Consider the following 21,937-nt stretch of genomic DNA (forward strand, 5'->3'; position numbering starts at 1 on the left):
GGAAGTTACTAGCATTGAGATTGGGTGTCATCTTGCTTCCCCATGGCACAGGTACTTACACGAACCTGCAGGTTATAGGTGGTGTAGTGTGGCCGTCATTCCTCACAGTGTTGGGCCAAGGGTGAAGGCCAGGTCAGGGAGGCAGAGTGTGGGAGCTTAGGGAGGACCGAGCCGATCCGGGAGGAGCTGATGGAGGACTGAGCTGATCCAGGAGGGAGATGAGGGAGGACTGAGCTGATCCAGGAGGGGCTGAGGGAGGACTGAGCTGATCCAGGAGGAGCTGAGGGAGGACAGAGCTGATCCAGGAGGGGCTGAGGGAGGACTGAGCTGATCCAGGAGGAGCTGAGGGAGGATGGAGCTGATCCAGGAGGAGCTGAGGGAGGACAGAGCTGATCCAGGAGGGGCTGAGGGAGGACGGAGCTGATCCAGGAGGGGCTGAGGGAGGACTGAGCTAATCCAGGAGGAGCTGAGGGAGGATGGAGCTGATCCAGGAGGGGCTGAGGGAGGATGAAGCTAATCCAGGAGGAGCTGAGGGAGGACTGAGCTGATCCAGGAGGAGCTGAGGGAAGATGGAGCTGATCCAGGAGGGAGGACTGAGCTGATTCAGGAGGAGCTGAGGGAGGATGGAGCTGATCCAGGAGGAGCTGAGGGAGGACAGAGCTGATCCAGGAGGGGCTGAGGGAGGACTGAGCTAATCCAGGAGGAGCTGAGGGAGGACTGAGCTGATCCTGGAGGAGCTGAGGGAGGACTGAGCTGATCCTGGAGGAGCTGAGGGAGGACTGAGCTGATCCTGGAGGAGCTGAGTGAGGATGGAGCTGATCCAGAAGGGAGGACTGAGCTGATTCAGGAGGAGCTGAGGGAGGATGGAGCTGATCCAGGAGGAGCTGAGGGAGGACTGAGCTGATCCAGGAGGAGCTGAGGGAGGACAGAGCTGATCCGGGAGGAGCTGAGGGAGGACAGAGCTGATCCATGCAGTCCAGCCTACAGCCTTTTTGCTCACTTAAGCCCACACTGCAAGCCCTGAAGGGTGCAGCCCGAGGACCTGCTATTTCTGGTGGTGATTATGTGTCATTGAGCCATGAAAATCTCTCCCAGGCAGCTGTTCTGTGAATGCAAGTCTCACATACTGTAGAAGGGCATGATTAGAATAAAGGGCGTGTTTCTGAGCCGGCTGTTTCCAGTAGGGAGTCTGCACGAGGAGTACTAGGCCACGTTTTATGCTGTGCTGCTGGGAGTGCCCATCCCCCAAGTTCCTGGCCCAAAGGAAGCCTCAGGAGCTTGCTTTGCTGTCCTTGCCCGTGACTGCCGCGTGACTTCCTCTCCTGCTCTTGCACTCAGGTGAGCCAGTCCAAGGAGCACCAGCAGTTCATCAGCTTCTTACAGAGACTCCTGGGGCCTCTGCTGGAGGCCTACAGCTCTGCCGCCATCTTTGTTCACAACTTCAGTGGCCCTGTTTCGGAGCCTGAATACCTGCAAAAGTTGCACAAATACCTAATAACCAGAACAGAAAGAAATGTTGCAGTGTATGGTATGTCAAGTCACCATTTTGATTTCTTTAAAGAGTTTTTTTTTTTTTTTTGATTACAGAAATCTGCTAATTGTGGAAAATTGGAAAAAGGCAAAATTATCATGACCTCTAACTCCATAGATTATTGCTATTATCTGCTTTGGTATGTTATGTAAATGGAATGGTAGCCTACTCATATACTGTTGTGTCTGGCTCTTTTCACTTACTGGTGTTTGTAAGACTCAGGCGTGTTGCATGTAGTTGTTCTGGTTGCTGTGTACTGTTCCACATTTACTGATTCGGCTGCCACTGACGGATGTGGGGGGTGGTTTGCCCTTCAGAGCAACCTGGCACAGTGCTGCTGTGAACACGTTGGAATGTCTTGGGGTGAACCTCTGTGTTCCCATGCGTGGGTATCTGTAGAGATGGAACTGCCCAGTCATGGGCTGTGGGTCTGTTCAGCTCTAGTGGACCCTGCCCAGCAGAGTCCAGGTGGTTGAACCCATTTGCACTCCCACCACTGGTGTGATCGCAGTTGCTCCGCATCCTGACCAGCACCTGGTGTTGTCTGCTAACCCATCTTTTAATAAGAGGTGATTGGGGTGGAGTAGCTTCTGTAACGGCGAACCTGGAGTCAGAACGCTTCCTTCTGCTCCCTGAGCCTGTGCGCTTTCTGGTTCCCAGGATGCATGTCACTGTGCAATTTATTTATTTTTTAAAAAGATTTTATCTATTTATTTGAGAGGTAGAGTTACAGATAGTGAGAGGGAGAGACAGAGAGAAAGGTCTTCCTTCCGTTGGTTCACTCGCAAAATGGCCACAACGGCCAGAGCTGTGCCGATCCGAAGCCAGGAGCCAGGAGCTTCTTCCCAGTCTCCCATGCAGGTGCAGGGGCACTGAAGGCGGAGGATTAACCTACTGCACCACTGTGCTGGCCCCCATTGTGTAGTTTAAAAGAATATTCATTCACTGTGTCATTTAGTTCTCGTGAAAGCCCTGCAAGATGGGTGTTTTGTTTCTTCTCCCTTCCTCTTCTCTCCCCTCCCTTCTGTCTCTCCCGACCCTCTTTCTTCATTTAACTGTTGACAAGGTCAGTTGAAAACCAGCACGTCATTAGCGACCCCCTAGGTTGCCAGCAGCAGAAGTGGACCTGCCCAGGTCCAGGGACTTGTCACACCCTCTCCCCCACCTCCCGTGCTTTCTTCCTCGTGTGTGGCGGGGGCTTTCCCGTCTGGCTGGGCCTGGGCATCTGATGGGTCCCTGTTCTGTCTCTGCAGCTGAGAGTGCCACGTTCTGTCTCGTGAAGAATGCCGTGAAGATGTTCAAGGACATCGGGGTAGGTGCCCGCCGTCTCCGGGACAGAGGCCCCTGTCAGTGTCTCGTTTCTACACCTCGTCCACTTGAGCTTGGCAGCTGGCCGGGCCCCAAGGGAAGCAGTTTTGAGCGGTGACCTGTGAAGGCGTTTCTGGGAGTGGGGTGAGGGTAGTGGCAGGATGAAGGCGAGGCCACGCAGGGCAGAGTTAGTTGAACGTTCTGGGATGTTGCCTGTTGCACATTCATTCCCCAGCTGGTGACAGGCAGTAGGTGCCAGCATGTGTCACGATGCTGCTACACTTCTGGCTTCACTTCATTCCGCTTGATTTTCAATTTGTACGGAAGGCTGTGTTTCTTGGGTCTTTTTTGGGGTATTTTTGCCAGTCTTGCTAGAAATATCCTCAGGTCCCTTTACCTTCCTGTAGAGTCCGTAGAATGTGAGTTCCGTGGCCTCTTTGCAAGGACTGTTTGTGATTTTCCTGGAACATAAATCTGAACATGCAGTACACTGGCTGAGTTCTCTCCAGACAACACCAGGCCTTCCCCCCAACCCCTACCTTGTGCACACCCCGCACAGAGATGGACTTAGTTAAGGATGTGGTTTCCCACGCCTTTCCAGGGTCCTGGGACCCGCAGGTCTGGGTTGTAGACGGAAATGCCCTCCCTCGCCCCCCCCCCCCCCCAACCCTTAAACCTTTAATTTAATCGAAACTTTCTCTTCAGGTTTTCAAAGAGACCAAACAAAAGAGAGTGTCTGTTTTGGAGCTGAGCAGCACGTTTCTACCTCAAGGCAACCGGCAAAAACTCCTAGAGTACATCCTGAGTTTCGTGGTGCTGTAGGCAGCGCGGCTCCTCTGGCCGGTGAAGGGCACAGCACGAGTTCACGGTAGGCTCCAGCCCCGACTCGAGGACTGCAGAGCTGCGGGCGCCGGCGCGTGGTCAGGCCTGCCCGTCCCACGGTGGCCTCCCGGAAGACAAGTGCCTTCTCCTCCGAGCACCCGCGACCTGCCCCACGCTGGTGCAGCACGGCGGCCTGCAGGTGGCACTTGGCGGCCCTCGGCCTCCACCTGCGACTCCTGCTCAGTAGACGGCTAGATGAAATCTCAGTAACTTATTTCGGAATTTATTAAAGATTTACATTTTCATTACAACTTTTAAGGACTAATTCCTGTGATGCATACAGAAATGTAGTTGTGCTCTAGAACTGAATTGTGTGTGAGAACTGTGATGCCGTCGGGTTGTTCCCTGGTACGCTTTCGAGTTGATGGGTAGTGCTTTCTTTAAACCTCCCCGACTCACCCAGCCCCTCGTCTGGGCTGTGTCGCTAGCAGCTGTGTTTCCAGTGGGGCACCTTTCTTCCCCGAGTGTGCTACGAAGAATGGGCCGACATCCCGCACACCCAGGAACCCCCGTGCTGTCCTGTGCCGTCAGAGTTAGGAAGCAGACACTAGTTAGTGGAGGTCAGGAGTCGAGGTGTTGGGCTCATACAGCGAACAGCGGGAGGTAAATTTGGCTGGTAGAACTCAAGGTAACCCTGGCCAGAAAATCGGGAAACTTGGTCATGAAAAGAAGTGCCATTTCATTTTAAAAGACCAGCAAGTATTTAGAGACTCCAGGTTTATGTCTGTGTCCCTTCCTGGTCCACGATGGGGAATCTGCCCCACAGTTTGTAGCTGTTTGTTGGAGCTCCTGAAACCACATAGCTGCTGTCCTAATGTGGTCAGGTTGGCCTGGCCTGTACGCCGCAGACCCAGGGCTCCTTTGGATGGCACACGGATTCGACACTGCACCCTAGTCAAGGTTAAGAGCGTCCAGCCAGTTGCGCAGTGTACAACCTGTGCAACAAATGTGCCGGCCCTACCCAGTGGTAAATAGTCAGAAGCATTGATGGATTGTTAGCTTCAAGAAGAAAACCATGGTTCTTTAGAGATTTATGTAGGTTGTCTGCCTAAGCCCCGATGCCACGTAGTGACCATACTATGACAGATTGTTCCTAATGGGTAGGTGCCTTTTTGTGACAGGGAACATAATTGTTAGTTGTGGTAATTATGATGATTTCTTAAAGATCATGTAATGTTGAAAGTTTTTCTAAGAATTTATTGTCCCCTAGCTCCACAGTATTATGAATATTATGGAATCAAGTTTTTTTCCTGATAAATGTTGCATAGATTCTTTTGAATTTAATATAAAAGTAACAAGAATTCTGTTTGTACTTTGCTAAGCTTGGATTTTTGACACTACTAGAATCTCGTGAATTTTCTGTGTGTGTTGGGAGAGGGAGGGAGACTGCTTGGTGTTTGGCTTGTGTGAAATGTCTTGTTCGACACATGTAGCAGTGGCGCTGTGCTGTGTGGCCCCCTCTTCACTCTTCTCACGGTCTGTGTTTGAAACGCGTTTTCCTTACCGGAACTCATCATCAGCTGCGGCTGCTCTCTGGAATGCGATGCTCACCTTAACTCGGCCTTCCCCGTTACTCCCGGGTAGAAGAACCCTGGGAGTCTATTTATTTATCCCTCTGGATGGTCCTTGTCTGGGGAGCCCCTCATTTCCCTCGTGTCTCTTTTGTCTTCCTCTAGACTGCAAGTCAAGGCTTGTTTACGCGCTCTGAGAGCGGGCTGGAAAGCTGGGGTGGGGACGCCCGCCCCGTGCAGGCCGCGGCCCTGCCTGCCGCTTGGCCAGCCGAGCGGAGCGGCAGCAGCTTTGGCTTGCCCTTCCCCTCGGGCTGATCTGCTTCCCAGCAACGGATCGGATGCTTTGGGGAACGCAGAGTGTGATTTGCTGGCCGTGTTGCCACTTCACTCACTGTGAGGATGAATGCGCATGCTTCTGGTAATTAACTGGTGCTTTAAAAACCTTTTCTACGGAAGAAAAATCTCAACCAAAGTTACGCTCATCCAGACAAGCTGACCCTTGAGTTAATTTTAGCACAACTCATTCTTCAGTGCCTCATTACTGGAAAAAAAAACTCATCCCACGAAGGATTCCAGATTGTTCTCATTGTTTCCCATCAGTGAATGGCATCCTTGGAAGGTTAGACAAACTAGGTGCTTGTACCTAATTTCTTACCGTTTACTCTTGCATTTCTGTGAAACCGAAATGCATGCCCTTCCCGGGAGACTGTGAGTCCGCGTAGACCACACCAACAGCCATCAGCAATACGACACTGCACTTGGTTTTGAAAATGAGACTGTCCTGTGTCACTCAGAAGAGAAGGCATTTGGCGCTCTCAGGATGTCAAGGAAAAAGAAAGGCAAAAACCGATGTGAGGTGCCGGGAACGAAGAACCAGGAACGCACTGTCTTCCTTCTCAGAGCTACGCAAGTGACGGGGGAGGGAAGAAACGCCGTACATCTGAGCCCGCACCGGCGGGAGCTCTGACTGGAACCTTCGGCAGCCGGGATGGCAGAGCTGCTCCCACAGTGCTCTGGGTAGTCCGGTGCTCTGCAATGCTCGCTGCTTCCTTGTCAGGGAACTCCGTTTGCCTGTGGAAGGACCCAGTGCACTGGGCAGTGAGGCCCAGCGTCCTGCAGAAAAGCCTGTTTGACCCAGCATCCCCCACACTGCAGACACTAGTATCCTTTTTCCCTGGGGGCACCCCTGGGGCTCTCACTGGGGTCTCCCGGAGGCCACTCTGGGCGACCCTACACGTGGTGGTTGTCTGAGAAGACAGCAGCGGCAGCGGGCGCCGAGGCAGGGCTTGCGTGCGTGCTGGGGCGCCCAGTGCTGCACTGGACGGGTGGCTGTTCCCCTCCTGGGCAGCACGAGTGCAGAAGACTGTACTGGAGGTGGTCGGGGCTCTTTCTTTGATGGAAGGGCCAGTCACCCGTGATCCTGGCCTTTTTGCTGAAAGTAGCAGAATTAATACAAGGATTAATTGGGGTATGTAATTAGGGTTTTCATTCAGATCTAGAGGAAAATGTTGGTTGATTGAATGCAGATTTTTAGCCACAGATAGTTCTCACACTTAGAAATCTGCCCTATCATTGACACTTACAAGACTTACTATGGGATGTCAACCTGTTTTTTAAAACACTCTTTTTAGGGACCTGAGAGTTGGCCTCTGCACAGTCATTTAACACAGACGAGTGATTGCATTTGAGAGGGGCTTGACTTCATCTAAACAGCTGGAGTTCTGAAATGTCATGGTGGGAGGGGTGAAAGCGCTCGCCTGTTACGAAGCAATGTGAACTTGTAAAAAGAATTACTCTAAAGTACTGTAAAATAACACTGCGTGATTTTGTGAGCAAAACTTTCTTGGAAGTGCCGGTTGATTTTTATGCCTGATAATGTATTGTGAGAAGCACAGAACTGTAGTTATGTTTTAATAAACCAGAAAGTGAACAGATACTTGTTGCCTTTGATTTGTAGTTAAAACTTTCCTTATGTAATTCATTATGCAAACAATTGTCTTGTTTGATTTTGCATACAATTTTATTAAAATTCTTGATAGAATCTTAGATCAGCTTATGAACCTACAGGTAAGGCTTTTATGACTGGGACACACATCGCTTCAGGTTTGAGCAAGCATTTGGAAATCCGATACCTGCATTTCAGCAGTTGTTGTCCTTCAGTGAATCTTCACATCATAGAGATAGTCTTTGGGTTTCTCTAAAGATTCCTTTTCAGTTTTATGTATTGATGCTTGGCGTGTAAAAAATTTAGTTAGTTAGTGGGGGTGGTGGGGAGAGGGCGCTCCCGTCTGCTGCTCTCTCCCCGAAGGCCTACAATGGCCAGATGGAGCCACGGCTGGAGTGGGGAGGGGGGAATTCCACCCAGGTCTGGCTGGGACCCAGTGCTTCGAGGGCTCACTGCTGCCTCTCGGGGTCTGAGCCTGCGGGAGGCTGACGGGCCAGAGGCTGCCTCTGACCCAGGTGCTCCAGCGCAGGGTGCGGGTGACGTAACCGCGGGTAGGTGCCCCCGTGAAGATTGCTTGCGAGGAGTCTCGGGTCTGTTCTGGTATGTATTTATGTACTCGAGCTCACAAAACGCATGCACTGAGGTACTGGGTTTTCCTGCCTGTTTTGCAATAGTTGTTTAAGATAAGAGCAGCATTTCTTTTATCAGAACACAGGTATGCTATGTTTTGTGGGCCCTGTGAAAGCCTTGATCCAGCGTGGCCTCTGGAAACAGTGGGAAAGCCTTGGTCTGCACCCCAGGGGTGTGTGATGGACAGCAGGGCCACCCCGCCCTCTGAGCACTGTGCTTTCCCTGCCGACCTCGGAGGCCAGGAGGCTGCCGCGGCCGTGCCCTGGCTCTGGTACGTTCATTTTCCTTTGCAGTAGCAACTCCCTGGAGGCCGGGGCATGTGGCTCGCCCTGCGTCACGGCTCACTGCTGCCTTCCCAGCCACTGGGCCTCTCGGGGGCTGTGAATGTTGGAAATGTTCTCCTGATGCTTAGTTGATGGACAGACTGTAGTCCTGCACATGCCCTTCTGTAGCCCTGGAGTCTTTTACACGCCTGGCCGGTAAACTCCCACCCTGTGTGCTGTGGCTGAAACCTCTGATTTAAAAAAAAATCCATTTTATCTGTAATTCGTATTATTTCTTTTCTTTTTTTCTTTTTCTTTCTTTTTTTTTTTTTTTTTTTGACAGAAAGAGTGGATAATGAGAGAGACAGGGAGAAAGGTCTTCCTTTTCTGTTGGTTCACCCCCCAAATGGCTGCTGCGGCTGGCGCACCGCGCTGATCCGAAGCCAGGAGCCAGGTGCTTCTTCCTGGTCTCCCACGCGGGTGCAGGGCCCAAGTACTTGGGCCATCCTCCACTGCACTCCCGGGCCACAGCAGAGAGCTGGACAGGAAGAGGAGCAACTGGGACAGAATCTGGTGCCCTGACCGGGACTAGAACCCGGTGTGCCGGTGCCACAGGCGGAAGATTAGCCTAGTGAGCCGCTGCGCTGGCCTGTAATTTGTATTATTTCTTCATGTGAAAGCACTCAGTTTTTCTGTGTTGGTGCAGCCAGCTCTGTGGATCAAGTAAATTGCCCCTTTGGGCCATTCCCCGCTCACTAGCTGTTGGCCTGTGTCTTCTGGCCTAGGAAAAATGGCCCTGAAAGCGGCAGTCTGAGGAACCGCTTGCGAAGCAAGTCCCAGGGCAGAGGAGGCCACCCTGGGTCATGTGCATTAAGCAGCCATGGACAAGCCTTTGATGAGGCCCAGGCGATGCTTAACGAGGCCTTGAGCGTCTTCGTCTACCTGGGTGTCTAACTGACTGTTGTGCTCGGAGCCGAGCAGTGTGTGTTGCTGTCCCTGGGCCTGGTGCTGGTGCGGAGGCCTCCTACGACCCGAGGCGACTGGGACAAACTCGGTTTCCAGACTTCTGAGGAAACATCTTGCTCCCTTGTCTCGCAGCTTGGTTGAGACGTGGAGGGAAAAGAAACACACACACTCTGAAATGCTGGCTGGAAGTTCCCAACTGTCACAGCCAACATGCAGAACTTCCTTGAATTGAGGTGGTTAGAAAAGGCAAGGGCAGGTGTGGCGTCTCCAATATACCTTTGTCCTTGCTTCTTGTCCCTTATTGGTGGGATTCTCCACCACCTTCTTTGCCTCCAATGTTTTTTTTTTTTTTTTTTTTTTTTTTTTTAATTTATTTGACAGGCAGAGTTAGACAGAGAGAGAGACAGAGAAATTGGTTCACCTCCCAAATGGCTGCTACGGCTGGCGCACTCCACCAATCTGAAGCCAGGAGCCAGGTGCTTCTTCCTGGTCTCCCATGCAGGTGCAGGGGCCCAAGCACTTGGGCCATCCTCCACTGCCCTCCTGGGCCACAGCAGAGAGCTGGACTGGAAGAGGAGCAACCAGGACTAGAACGCCATATGGGATGGCGGCACTGCAGGAGGAGGATTAACCAAGTGAGCCACAGCGCCGGCCCCAGTGTTCTCTTTATAATCATTAATAAGGCCTCTCCTTGTCCTCAGAAGAGTCTTGGTGGGAATGATAGAGGTTATGACCATCGTGTCTATGGAACATGGCATTTGCCAGTTACAGGGACACTGCTGTGTTGGAGAAAGAAGCTGAGAGCCTTTTTTTTTTTTTTTTCAATAGGCTCAGGTTTGTATTACCTGAGAGTTTTAATGATCTTGAGTCTACCTGTACTGCAGTGATGAATATCTAACAGCTGCCTCTGGAGCCAATCTTGGCACTTGGAGAGAGCAGAGAAACAGCCCAGACGTCCCCACGTAATCTCCAGTCGCTCGCTCTCCAGGACCCCACGCAGCCCACCTCTGCTTTCTTGGAAGGATTTCAAGCCCAGTTCATGTGCTCGACTGTCCCTCCATCGCTGGGCCGACGGGGAGGACAGCTGCCGACTCCATTCCCCTGGCTAGGACAAAGTTGAACAGCAGGAGGTGTGGCTGCTCTGTCTACACCAGCTGTGTCATGGGTGGTTGCCGGACACCCAGCTTGTTGGGAATGCAAACACACCTTGGTGCAAAATCCCACCCAGGTTTCTGCTGCAAGGGGACTCTGAGGCCCCTGCTCTAGACACATGGTTTACACAAAACTCCGCTTCCCAGGGATTCGCACGGGGTGGTCAGGTCGTGACGACAAGGAGCAGGGCTGGGGGAGGATAGTACCCCGCTTTCCAGAATGGCTTCTCCTACGAGAGGTGGGAGGCCATTGAGTAAACTCGGCAGAACTGGGCATGGGGGCGCGACAGGTGCTTCTGCATCGGGCCTCGTGGCTGCTTAGTTCTGTAGGTGCTCGGGCATCACCACGCATGGCGGGCGGGTGCCTCTCAGCCCAAGGGCAGCTTGGAGTGTGTTTCATGCAGCCCCTCCATCAGTTTTTGTTGTTTCTGAGATAATGAAGATGGCAGAAAGGGTCTGGAGTTGGGGAGCAGCCAGCCAATCTGGGACTGAGCTCTGGCCTCTGCACAGTTGCTGCGGTGAGCATGGGTGTCCCCAGCATAGCACAGGGGCAGTCTCCCAGGATTTTTTAATTTAAATAGTCCTCTTTTTTTCTTTTCAAAACAATATGTTTTTTATATTTATTAGGCAGAGAGAGAGAGAGAGAGAGAGATTGAGAGAGAGAGAACAGGGGAGAGCAGAGGATCACTCCCAGATGCCTGCAACATTCGGGGCTGGGTGGAAGCTGAAGTCAGGAACCCAGAATTCAATCCAGGCCTCCCATGGGGGTCACAGAGACCCAACGATGAGATCCATCACCTGCTGCCTCCCAGGGTGAGCAGAGCAGGAAGCTGGAACAGGGGACACAGCCGGACGCAAGCCCGGGCACGTCCACCTGGGGCATGGGCGGGGCCGGCCATGTTTGAGTGCTGGGACAAACCCTCACCTGTCACAGTGGATGTCTGAGAATGAAATCAGCTGTGGTGAGTGCGGAGGAAAGCGCTATGCAGCTGGGGGTTGTTTGTGTTCATGTGATGTCCGTCAGCTGTGCCCAGCCTGCAGCACGGGGCGCAGCACAGGTGGAGATGGGGGTCGGGGGCTGCTGTGCAGAGCCACAGGGAGGCCACAGGAGTGGCCAGGAGATGAGGCCAGAAGCCTTTTTTTTTTTTTTTTTGGTTTCTATGGGAAAGGCAGGACAAGGCGTGGTGAAGAGCTCAGGGCTGCAGAGTCTGGGTCATTTCGGGGGATCTACACCATGGGGTGACCCCTAGCCATCTGGCGCTGGGCTCTGGGTTGATGAAGGTGGTGGAATGTTGGCTCCTGAGTGAACAGGCCAGGCGGAGGAGGTGGGCTCTGGATGGCTTGGTTTGCACGCCACAGGTGTGCTCCAGGCTGGCTGAGAGGTGGTCAGCCCTGGGAGGGGCAGTTTCTTCCCAGGAAGGTTTCTTAAGAGGCTGAAGACATCACGAGGCAGAAACTCTAGTTCTGGAAAGGCAACCTGGCATTCTCTCATATTCAGGCCCACATCTTGCAGCCAGGTTGCCCAAGCTTCAACCCCAGGTTGAAAGAATCTAGGTCAAAGCGCTGTCCTATCTCAGTCCTGTGAACACCAGCAGGCAAACAGAATGGGCACACGTGAGCAAAATGACCCAGCGTCTCTCCGGGGAAGTGGAGACCGTGCGTGGACTTGAGAGGGACTTGGCAAACTGCACGGAGGTGTGGAACTGGAGGGGAATATGTTAGCTCCAGCAAAACAATGTGCCAGGCACGCTCACGTGGGGGACCTGTCCGTGCTCCTGCAGCCAAAAGGACTCAACACTAGTGACTCCGTTTGACAACGCCTTAGGAGAGGAGGAGGAGGGGGAGGAGGTCAGATCTGGCACACTGGCCGGCCACTTGCAGGTTTGGAGGAGAAAGGTCAGTCTCGGCCCTGTCGGTACCCAGGGAACGTGACAGCTCTGGATAACCCACGTGGACAGAGCCTAGGCACTCGGCCCCCTCCAGCACCAGGGGACTGAGTTGTATCCAGGAAGCTCCTTCCCTAGGCTGTGCTCCGTGGGGGCCCATCTGGGGCCTGCACGGGGACAGCCGGGTGGCGGTTGAGTGGGGGAGTCTCACGGCACAGTCTCCCTGAGCCTCGAAAGTGGGGCAGGAGCAGGTGGTGGGGACAGGAATCACGTCTCATCTGGCGATTCAGTTCAACCAAACCAGGGGAGTGCTCGCAGGTGAGACCCCCCTGGGCTGCCACAGGCAGGCCTGCCTCGTTTGGCCACTTGGTTTGCGGCCTGTAACCTGCCCAGTTTGGTTAAGTTTGCCTGAGAAATGGAGTTCATATGAAAGATGTCAGCAGTTTTTTTTTCTGCACAGTGCCAGCTTTTGCTAGAGCCGTTGGAAGGGCTGGCAGCAGTGGACCTGCGCCCCTGCACAGAGCGAGGAGGCAGCATGGAGGGGGAGCATTCGGACAGCCCGCCTGGCTGTTTGCCATGCTCAGGCCTCCTGGATGATCCCCTGGCACAGAGGTCAAGGGTCAAGGGTCATGTAATCATGGGGTGCACGTCTCCCCCCCTTCTTTTACACACCATGGAAAGCAATGGCTCTACACACATGTGTTTCTTTAAAACGGAAAAGCAGCAGCCATTTGAGCTTGCAGTGGGCAGACTGATTTGTTTCAGGGGAGAAACGCCTGAGCGCAGGGGCAGAGCTGTCGGCCTCACAGGTGGACACGCCGCCGCTGGCTCCTGAGCAGGTGAGCAGGTGGGCGTGCGGAAAGTCTTGCCAGCCGCCCAAGGGTCAGGGCAGGGTGAGCAGCAGGTGCTCAAACCCAGGCCTGGCCGGGAGAGTCCCGGGTTTCCTTGACCTTGGATGTGCTGAGTCCCTGCTGTCACCACGTGTGGGGGTGGCGTCGGGGATGAGTGAGGGGAGATAGAAGGGAGGCATGTACTAGGCAGGGGATTTAATCATTGCCAAAAAACAGGTCAAGCCTTTCCCAGGCCCCTTGTCAGCTTCAGGAGTGGCCCCCTCCCCCCAGTCCCCCAGGCCAGGACAGAGACTGCTGGGGAGGCGGGGAGAGGCGGGGCGGGGCGGGGATGCGCTGGTAGTGGCGGACTGGCCAGGCTCACCGCCCTGCCTCGGGTGACGCAGGAAAGAAGGCTGTGACCTGCGAGGCCATTTCGCAACTTTCTCTCTGCGGAGCCCTGAACAGCCAAGGCAGGGCCTGGCCTGGGGCTGCTCCGGTACAATTGCATTGTCTGCGCATGTGGCCCAGGGTTTTTGTAGCTCCCTGATTCTGTGCCTGGGATCTGGCTAAGGCTGCCTGCGGCTCTGCCCCTCCCAGCTGTGCGACCTGTGCTTGCGTCTGCCTTAACCGCCCTCCCGAACAGGGATTGTGCAATGGGGTAAGGGACATGCACCAAGCGTCTGCTCCAGCCTGGGGCAGCGGAAATGCTTTTTAGATGGGGGCTCCGCCAAGGGGTCTGCCCCTTTCCGGATGGCCTCTCGAGCCACCCTGTAAGCAGGGACAGGCGCCTACAGGACGAATGCCTTGGCACCTGCCAGCCGCCTCTGTCTTCCAGAGCGGAACCCAGGCTATGCCCTCACCAGGCAGCAGGGCATTCCGGCTGGGTCCACCAGGGGGCGCCGGGACTTCATCCCCGGGACGGGACCTATGACGGAACGGACAGAGGGCAGAAGGGGTCGGAGTGGGTGTGGCCAGGCGTCTGCGGAGCGCGCAGGGATACTGGCCGTGGCCGCGGACGGCGGGGTGTCCGGCCAGGGCTTTTCGGCCCATTTCGCCGACTCTAGGCTCGCTTGCTCCCAGGGAGGCCGCGCACCGGGTCTGATGGTTGCTCAAGACGCCGGCTCCACACCTGTAAAACGGACCAGCGGGGCAAGCCGGGGAGAGGGTCGCCTTGTGTCTGGGGTCTATGGGAAGACAGGCATCCTACACGCTACCGTGCTGGCTTGGCCGCACAACTGGGCCCTGCAAACTTTGTGCAGGGTGGAGTCGGGCGGAGTCGGGTGGGAGCTGGCAGCCGTGTCGTCCACTAGAGGGCGCCAGCACCCCGCAAACGGCCGCCAGTCGCGGGTGCGGGCTTCCCAGGCTGCTGCGAGCCTGAGCTTCCCGCAGCCTGGACCCCTGCAGCCCCCTGTTCTGCGCCGCCCCTCAGGTGTGGCCGCTGTTTGCTTGGGTACTCGCAGACCAACTGTTGCCCCAGCTGTTGCCAGTGTGAGCCCTGGGGACCCGTCTAGCGGCCCCAGCGTGTGTCTGCCTGTACAGGCACCTCGGGTTACCTTGGCACCTCCCTACAGGGTGGGTTTCTCCGTGCGTTTGCTCTTGTCCTTGTCCCCCTCCCCGCACCTTCGTCCCCCCCCCCCCCCGAGGGGATGTGGGGGGCTGGCGTGGCCCTGCGCGCAGTTGGAGCTCACTTAAACCACAGGGCGTGTGTGCTCCAGGAGCAGCAAAGCCACCTGGGAGGCTGGCTCTAGGCCTGGCTCCCTCCTCTAGGTGCTTCTGGGCCAGGTTTTTGGGGGGAATATCTCTATATCCCACTCTGGCTTTGGGCTGGGCTCGCACCGCCCACAGGAGGAGCCAGCGAGTGTCATGTGGCCCCGGGGCAGGTGCGTTCAGGCACGGCCTTGGGCCAGGCCTCTCCTGTGGGTCCTGCTGCAGCTTGTGTGCCCACGGCGTCCCCAGGCGGAGGTGTCAGTTTGGTGGAAGTGGCGGTTGGTGCCACTGATTCCTCCCATATCTCTGGACTTGCTAGACAGGGCTGGGTGCAGAGTTCTTGTCGGGGTTTCAGCCTCACTCACTGAGTGCTGGGCCTGCTTGCCCTGTTCGTCTTCTCCCCGTGGGGATGCTCCTGTCCCAGCAACCATTCCTCCCATCTGAAAAGAGCCACCTGCTGGGGTCGTCCAGCCACGGGCTTGTGGCTTGTCTGAAAGGCTAGGGTATTCGTTGGTCAGGGATCTGGGTGAAGACCTCCATCGTGATGAGCGCCTTGGAGGTGAAGGTCGGGCAGAGTCTGAGGACTCTGTGCAGTGCTGGAGGGGATGACGTGGGGACACTGGTGGGGTGCACGTGGTGACGTCACCGGGCCATGGGCTGCCAGGACTGCTGGGGGAACTGCTTTGGGCTGGAGCTTTGGGGCATTCCCATCAGTGCAGCTCTCAACTGAAGAGTGGTGTCACGGAGCTGGCTTTGAAGCCGGTAGGCGGTGGGCAGTGGCCACCCTTTCTGTACCACCTGAGCCATCACTATTGTGTATAGAGGGGGAAGCTCAAAAAGGCTAAGACTGCTGCCCAGGGCCCCACTGCAGAGCAGAGACAGAGCAAGCTTTCAAAGGAGGCTTCTGCATTGTAACTTTGAGTCTTTTGTTTTGACATTTATTTATTAAAAATGCAGACTGACAAAGAGGGAAAGACACACACACACACACACACACACACAGTTCTTCCATCTGCTGGTTCATTCTCTAAATGCCCCCCACTGCCAAGGCTGAGCCAGGCTGAAGTCAGGAGCCAGGAGCTCCATCTGGGTCTCCCATGTGCATGCCAGGAACCCAATGACTTGGGCCACCTTCTGCTGCCTGCCCAGGCTCGTTAGCAGGGAGCTCAATCAGAAGTGGAGCAGCCGGGTCTGGAACATGCACTCTGACACGGTGCCATTGTTGCAAGCCCTGGCTTAGCCTGCTGCACCCCCATGCCGGTGTGTCAGAGAGCTCTCTGCAGAAAGGGCCCCGAAGGGCTGGAACCCAGAGCTCGCTCCTTGAGTCGGCCTGATCGTAGTCCCTGCACGTTTACTGCGTGCGAGGTCTGAGGACGGCTTGGAGTCCCACGAGGGATGCCCAGGCAGTGTGGTCAGCCCTGACTGTCAGCATGACCCGGAGGAGAGGCCCCCTGTAGCCAGCTGGGGTTTCAAGCAAGCCTTCTTGGGGGAGCAATATATATATATATATATATATATATGTCCCATGGTTGGACAGCCCATCAATCTGATGCCTTGTTGAAATGTCCCAGGAGAAGGGAGGTAACTAACACCAAAGAGTCTCTATGTAGGGTAGGGATGCTCACCCCAGGGGAAGGTGGGGCTTGGGGAGAATCCAGAATGTTCTGGAGGGTCGCAGTTGGCCAGGGGTGAAGAGGAGAGTCTCCTAGACAGAAGTCTTTATTTTCCTTCCCTTAAAAATTTTTCTAGTCACAGAGGAGATTCCCAGACTTGCAGAAAAGCAGAATCATAAAGACCAGCATTCCCATCGTCCAGCTCAACAACTGCCGACACGGGATTGACTCTGTTCCAGCTCCGTCCAACACGCCCCTGCACCACCGGACTATGTCAGAGCAGCTCTCTTGGGTCAGGCCATTTCAACCATAAGTGCTTCACTAGGCAGCCCTAAAGCACAAGGAGTCTTTATTTTCTTTTCTTCCTTCCTTCCTTGGATTTCATTTATTTATTTTAGAGGCATAGTTATAGACACAGAGAGAGACAGAGAGGTCTTCCATCTGCTGGTTCGCTCCCCAGATGGCTGCAATGGCCAGAGCTGAGCCAATCCAAAGCCAGGAGCTTCTTCCAGGTCTCCCATGTGGGTGCAGGGGATTTGGGCCATCTTCTACTGCTTTCCCTGGTGCATTAGCAGGGAGCTGGGTTGGAAGTGGAGCAGCCAGGACACAAACTGGTGCTCATATGGGATGCTGCCGTTGCAAGTGGAGACTTGGCCTACTACACTTCAGTGGTGGCTCCAGGGCTTTTTCAAAAAGTGTAATCACCATCCCATTTTAACACCTAAAAACATCAGCAGTAATTCCAGTCCATGTTCAATGGCCTCAACTTGTTTTTTTCTTTTTTAAAATGTTTAAAAATTTTATTTAAGTTATACATGTTTCATGTATTTCGTATATACAGATTTAGGAACATAGTGACACTTCCCCCCACCCTCCCTTCTACTCACGCTCCAACCCTTCTTCCTCCTCTTTCTCACATTCCCACTTTTAATTTTTTTTATTTGACAGGTAGAGTTATAGACAGTGAGCGAGAGAGACAGAGACAAAGGTCTTCCTTCTGTTGGTTCACCCCCAAATGGCCGCCATGGCCGGTGTGCTGCGCCGATCTGAAGCCAGGAGCCAGGTGCTTCCTCCTGGTCCCCAATGTGGGTGCAGGGCCCAAGCACTTGGGCCATCCTCCACTGCTTCCCAGGCCACAGCAGAGAGCTGGACTGGAAGAGGAGCAGCTGGGACTAGAACCCAGTGCCCATATGGGATGCCGGTGCCACAGGTGGATGATTAACCAAGTGAGCCACAGCGCCGCCCCCCACATTTTTATTTTTTACAGAGATCTATTTTCAGTTTACTAATTATTGCATAGATAACTACACCAAGTAAAGTTCAACAAATAGTATGAAGAAAAAAAAAACCACTGTTTCTCAATAGAAGAGACAAGGGCTGTGAACAATCGCAAGACGTCCATTTCACTCCAATACATTACATTCTAGGTACTCTCTTAGTTACCCTGGATCAGGCGAAACATGTGATGTCTTTTTGGGACTGGCTTATATAATTGTTTATATATTATATATATTGTTTATATAATTGTATAATTGTTTCCAGCTGCATCCATCTTGTTGGGAAAGACAGGACTTTTTCCCTCCCTCCCTCTCTCCCTCCTTTCTCTTCCTTCCTTTATTCCTCCCTCCCTCCCTCCTCCCTCCCTCCCTCCTCCCTCCCTCCCTCCTCCCTCCCCCCTCCTTCCTCCTTCCTCCTTCTTTCTGCTGAGTAGTAGTCCATAGTGTTTATGTACCATAATTTCTTTATCCAGTGGACAGTTGATGAACAGCTGGGTTGATTCCATTTCTTCACTTTTGTGAATTATGCTGCAACGAACATAGGGGTACAGATAACTTTTTCCAGATGATTTCTTTTGGTGTGGGTAAATTCCCAGGAGTGGGATGGATGTATCATGGGAAGTCTATATTCAGCTTTTTGAGATATCGCCATACTGTCTTCCACAGTGGCTGTACCAGTTGGCATTCCCACTAACAGTGGAATAGGGTACCTTTTCCCCCACATCCTGACCAGCATTTATTGTTTGTTGATGAGAGCCATTCTAACTGGAGTGAGGTGAAACCTCATTGTGGTTTTGATTTAGATTTCTCTGCTGGCTAGTGATCTTGAGCATTTTTTTTCTAGTGTCTGTTGGCCATTTGGATTTTCTCTCTTGAAAAATGTGTTCAAGTCCTTTGGCCATTTCTTAACTGGATTGTTTGTATTGTTTAATTTCTTGAGCTTTTTATAGATTCTGGATGTTAGCCCTTTATCAGTTGTGTAGATTGCAAATATTTTCTCCCATTCTGTCAGTTGCCTCTTCACTTTGCTGAGTGTTTCTTTTGCAGTGCAGAAGCTTCTCAGCTTGATGTAATTCCCATTTGTCAATTTTGGCTTTGATTGCCTGTGCTTCTGGAGTCATTGCCAAGAAATCTTTGTCTTTCAGAGTTTCTCCAATGTTCTCTAGTATTTTGATGTTATAGGGTCTTAGATTTAGCAATTCATTTGCTCAAGATCTACACATTGCATGCAATTAAGTCTTTTAACTTTCTTTTGAGCTGTTGTTTCTCTCTTCCTCTTTTCCCCTTGTGACATATTTATGAAGAAATCTGGTTGTCTTTTCTTTGTTTCCCATACTTGGTGCTTACTGTTGCATCCCTGGGGGCCTGTATAACATGTTCCTCTGTCCTTTGTTTAGCCTGCAACTTGAATCTGGAGGCTTGATCAGAGTCAGATTCATATTTTTGTAGTGCCAGCATTTTTAAAGCACAAATAAAAAGACGGCCCACTGAACAGTATGTGCATGCGTGTCCACATCTGCACACATACCAGTGCCTGTGTGTGCCCATGTGCTTATGCACACATGTGTGTCCAGTGTGTGTGCACGTGCATGCCTCTGTGTATGCACACCTGTGTCCATGTGTGTGTGTATACACATGTCTCAGTGTGTGTACACTTATGCATACATACCTATGTATGTATGTTTGCATGTGTGTGCCTGTGTGCATGCACACATGTGCATGCCCATGCATGTGCCCATGGGATATTCTCTTCTATGTCTGACCACTTTGCAGACATCTTTGTCCTCCAGTGGTCACAGGCTCCTCTCAAGCTTACAGAACTGCTTCCAGGTTCCTTGTCAAAAAGCAGGCAAGGTGCAAATCAAAAGCTTTGCCCTTGGTCAAAGCCAGTCCCTAGGATGCTGCTTGTGGAAGCCATTGGTGGAGACAGAGTTCTGGTGTTGTCTGCACTGCAGTTTCGTCCAGCAGCCTCCCTCTGTTGCCTGTATTTTGACATTGGGGTCATTCCTGCTGGGAACTGTAGGAGGGTTGAGAACCAGCATTTTCATCCTCCTCCATCCTGTCCCTTGGTACCCACTTAATGATGACACAGCCACAGGCTGGCTGTGCTGCATTAGAGAAATTAGGTGTGAGCTCTGCGTCTCCTGCAAAGGCCCTGTGGCCTGATGAGAGGTTGATGAGCAAATAGCAATGGCAGCAATTCACCAAGTGCCCTGGAAACAGAATGGGGGTGGGGGAAGATCAGGAATTCAGGTAGGAAAATGCTGTCCAAACCAGAGACTGAGCTTGGAGGCATCAGCTGCAAAGTGGAGAAAGAGCTGTGCATCCAGCAGATGCCTTCCCTGGCACAAGGATGCTCTGAGCCACCCGTCAGTGTGCTAGCATTACTGAGTGCCTCATTCAGCAGGAGGCAACATCTCAGCAGGAGGAAAAAGGGGCTTGTCTCATCCTGCAAAGCACATCTGGTGTCCAAGCCACTGGGCGCCCGTCTTAGCCCCTCTCTTTGATCCCTCACTTCCGGCCCATGGCCTGTGGTGTCCACTGAGCCTCCTAACAGATCTCAGATCCATCCCCTCCTCTCCATCTCCCCTCGGCCCCTCACTGGCGCCTGCTTTCTCCCTTGCTCACTCTGATCCATTTTTCACATGGCAGCCAGGGTCCTATTTCTGAGACATAAATCCCATCAGATCCCCCTGCTGACTGAAATCTTTCAATGGGTTGAATTGTGCCTCCCCAGGATTCATGTTTACCCAGAACCTTGAATGTGACCGTATTTGGAATAAGAGTCTTTGCAGACATCATTAAGTTAAGATGAAGTCATGCTGGGTTAGGGTGGGTCTTACATCCAATGACTGGTATCCCAAGAAAAGAAGATGATACAGAGACACAGAGAGTAGAAGGCCAGAGGAAGACAGAGGCAGAGGTCCGAGCCATGTGTCTACAAGCCAAAGAATGCCAGCAGTGATGGGCTGTGCCGGCAGCCAGGAAGAGATGTGGAAGGAGTCTTCCCTTGAGCTTATGCTGGGAGTGTGGTGATGCAGACATATTTTATTCTTATAGATTATTTGTTTGAGGGGCAGAGAGGCAGACAGACACAGAGAAACTGATCAACAGACAAGGAGATCTCTCATTTTCTGGGCTACTCCCCAGGTACCTGCAACAGCTAGGAGTGGGCTGGCCTGAAGCCAGGAGCTGGGAACTCAATCAATCCATGTCTCCCGCGTGGGTATCAGGGACCCAGTTACTGCAGCCATCATGGTTCCTCCCAGGATCTGCCTCAGCAGGAAGCTGGAGTTGGGGGCTGGAGCTGGGACTTGAGCCCAGGCATTTTAATGGCAGGGGGCGTGGGCATTGGAGTCTGCCCCTTAACCACTGGGCCAAATGCCCGCCAGCCTGCCAGCTTCCTGATGTCTGACTTGCACCCTTCAGAGCTGTGAGGGGATAAATTTCTGTTGCCTTTTAGAAAATATTTATTTAATTGAAAGGCAGAGTGAGAGAGCGAGAGAGAATGTTTTCCATCCGCTGGTTCACTCCCCAGATGAATGGCCATAGCAGCTGGAGTTGGAGCAGGCTCAAGCTTGGAGCCTGGCACTCCATCCAGGTCCTCCCACATGGGTGGCAGGAACCAAAGGACTTGGGCCGTCCTCTGCTACTTTCTCAGGCCCATTAGCTGGGAGCTGGATCAGAAGCAGCGCAGCCAGAACTCAGATTGGTGCTCATATCAGATGCTGGCATCACAACATTGGCCCTAAATTTTTGCTGCTTTGAGAAACCTAGTTGATACTTTGTTATGATAGCTCTAGGAATCCAACAGAGACCCTTTGTAAATGGCACTGAACGTTACATCTGGAAAAAAACATCCAACTCCATTCACATGGCCTGCCAGGCCTGGAACAGTCTGGTTCCTTCTGCCCTGTGACCTGGGGTCTATGTTCTCTCCATGCCTCACAGGTGCTCCTCCTAACCCTCCCATAGATATCCCTTTTAAACTCAGCTTTGGGGCCAGTGCTGTGGTGTAGCAGGTAAAGCTGCTGCCTGCAGTGCTGGCATCCCATATGGGTGCCGGTTCAAGTCCCAGCTGCTCCACTTCCAATCCAACTCTCTGCTATGGCCTGGTAAAGCAGTGGAGGATGGCCCAAGTCCTTGGGCACCTGCACCCATGTGGAAGACCTGGAGGAGGCTCCTGGCTTCTGATCGGTGCAGCTCTGGCCGTTGCAGCCAATTGGGGAGTGAACCAGCGGATGGAAGATTCTCTCTCTCTCTCTCTCTCTGCCTCTGCCTCTGCCTCTCTGTAACACTGCCCCAAATAAATAAATAAATAAATCTTTAAAAAAGAAAAAGAGCTCTCCACAGAGGGGCCTTCCCTGACCACCCCATGCACCCCTAACCCCATCTAAGTGGAGTCAGGCCCCTGCCCCTCTGTCACATCACTCTGCT

General features: G+C 53.1%; 1 protein-coding gene across 11 annotated transcripts in view; it reads left to right on the plus strand.

Moving 5' to 3' along the window:
* The window catches only part of GPAM (glycerol-3-phosphate acyltransferase, mitochondrial), a 138,088-nt gene extending 130,920 nt beyond the window's left edge, over positions 1-7,168 (plus strand). For 7 of the 11 annotated variants that reach the window (XM_089313988.1, XM_008270504.5, XM_089313989.1 and 4 more), the window contains 3 exons: positions 1,339-1,528; positions 2,785-2,843; positions 3,545-7,168. In XM_089313988.1, the coding sequence (XP_089170114.1) occupies positions 1,339-1,528; positions 2,785-2,843; positions 3,545-3,661 (366 nt within the window). In that variant the 3' untranslated portion in view covers positions 3,662-7,168. Of the gene's footprint in view, positions 1-1,338; positions 1,529-1,587; positions 1,671-2,784; positions 2,844-3,544 lie in introns of all 11 variants that reach the window. The other 4 variants (XR_016221536.1, XR_011382262.2, XR_016221537.1 and 1 more) reach the window with 1 other exon arrangement.
* The last annotated feature ends 14,769 nt before the right edge of the window (positions 7,169-21,937 follow it).

The sequence above is a fragment of the Oryctolagus cuniculus genome, chromosome 15 (genome assembly GCF_051225735.1).
Source record: "Oryctolagus cuniculus isolate XC-2025 breed Fujian yellow rabbit chromosome 15, ASM5122573v1, whole genome shotgun sequence".
Classification (NCBI taxonomy): Eukaryota; Metazoa; Chordata; class Mammalia; order Lagomorpha; family Leporidae; genus Oryctolagus; species Oryctolagus cuniculus.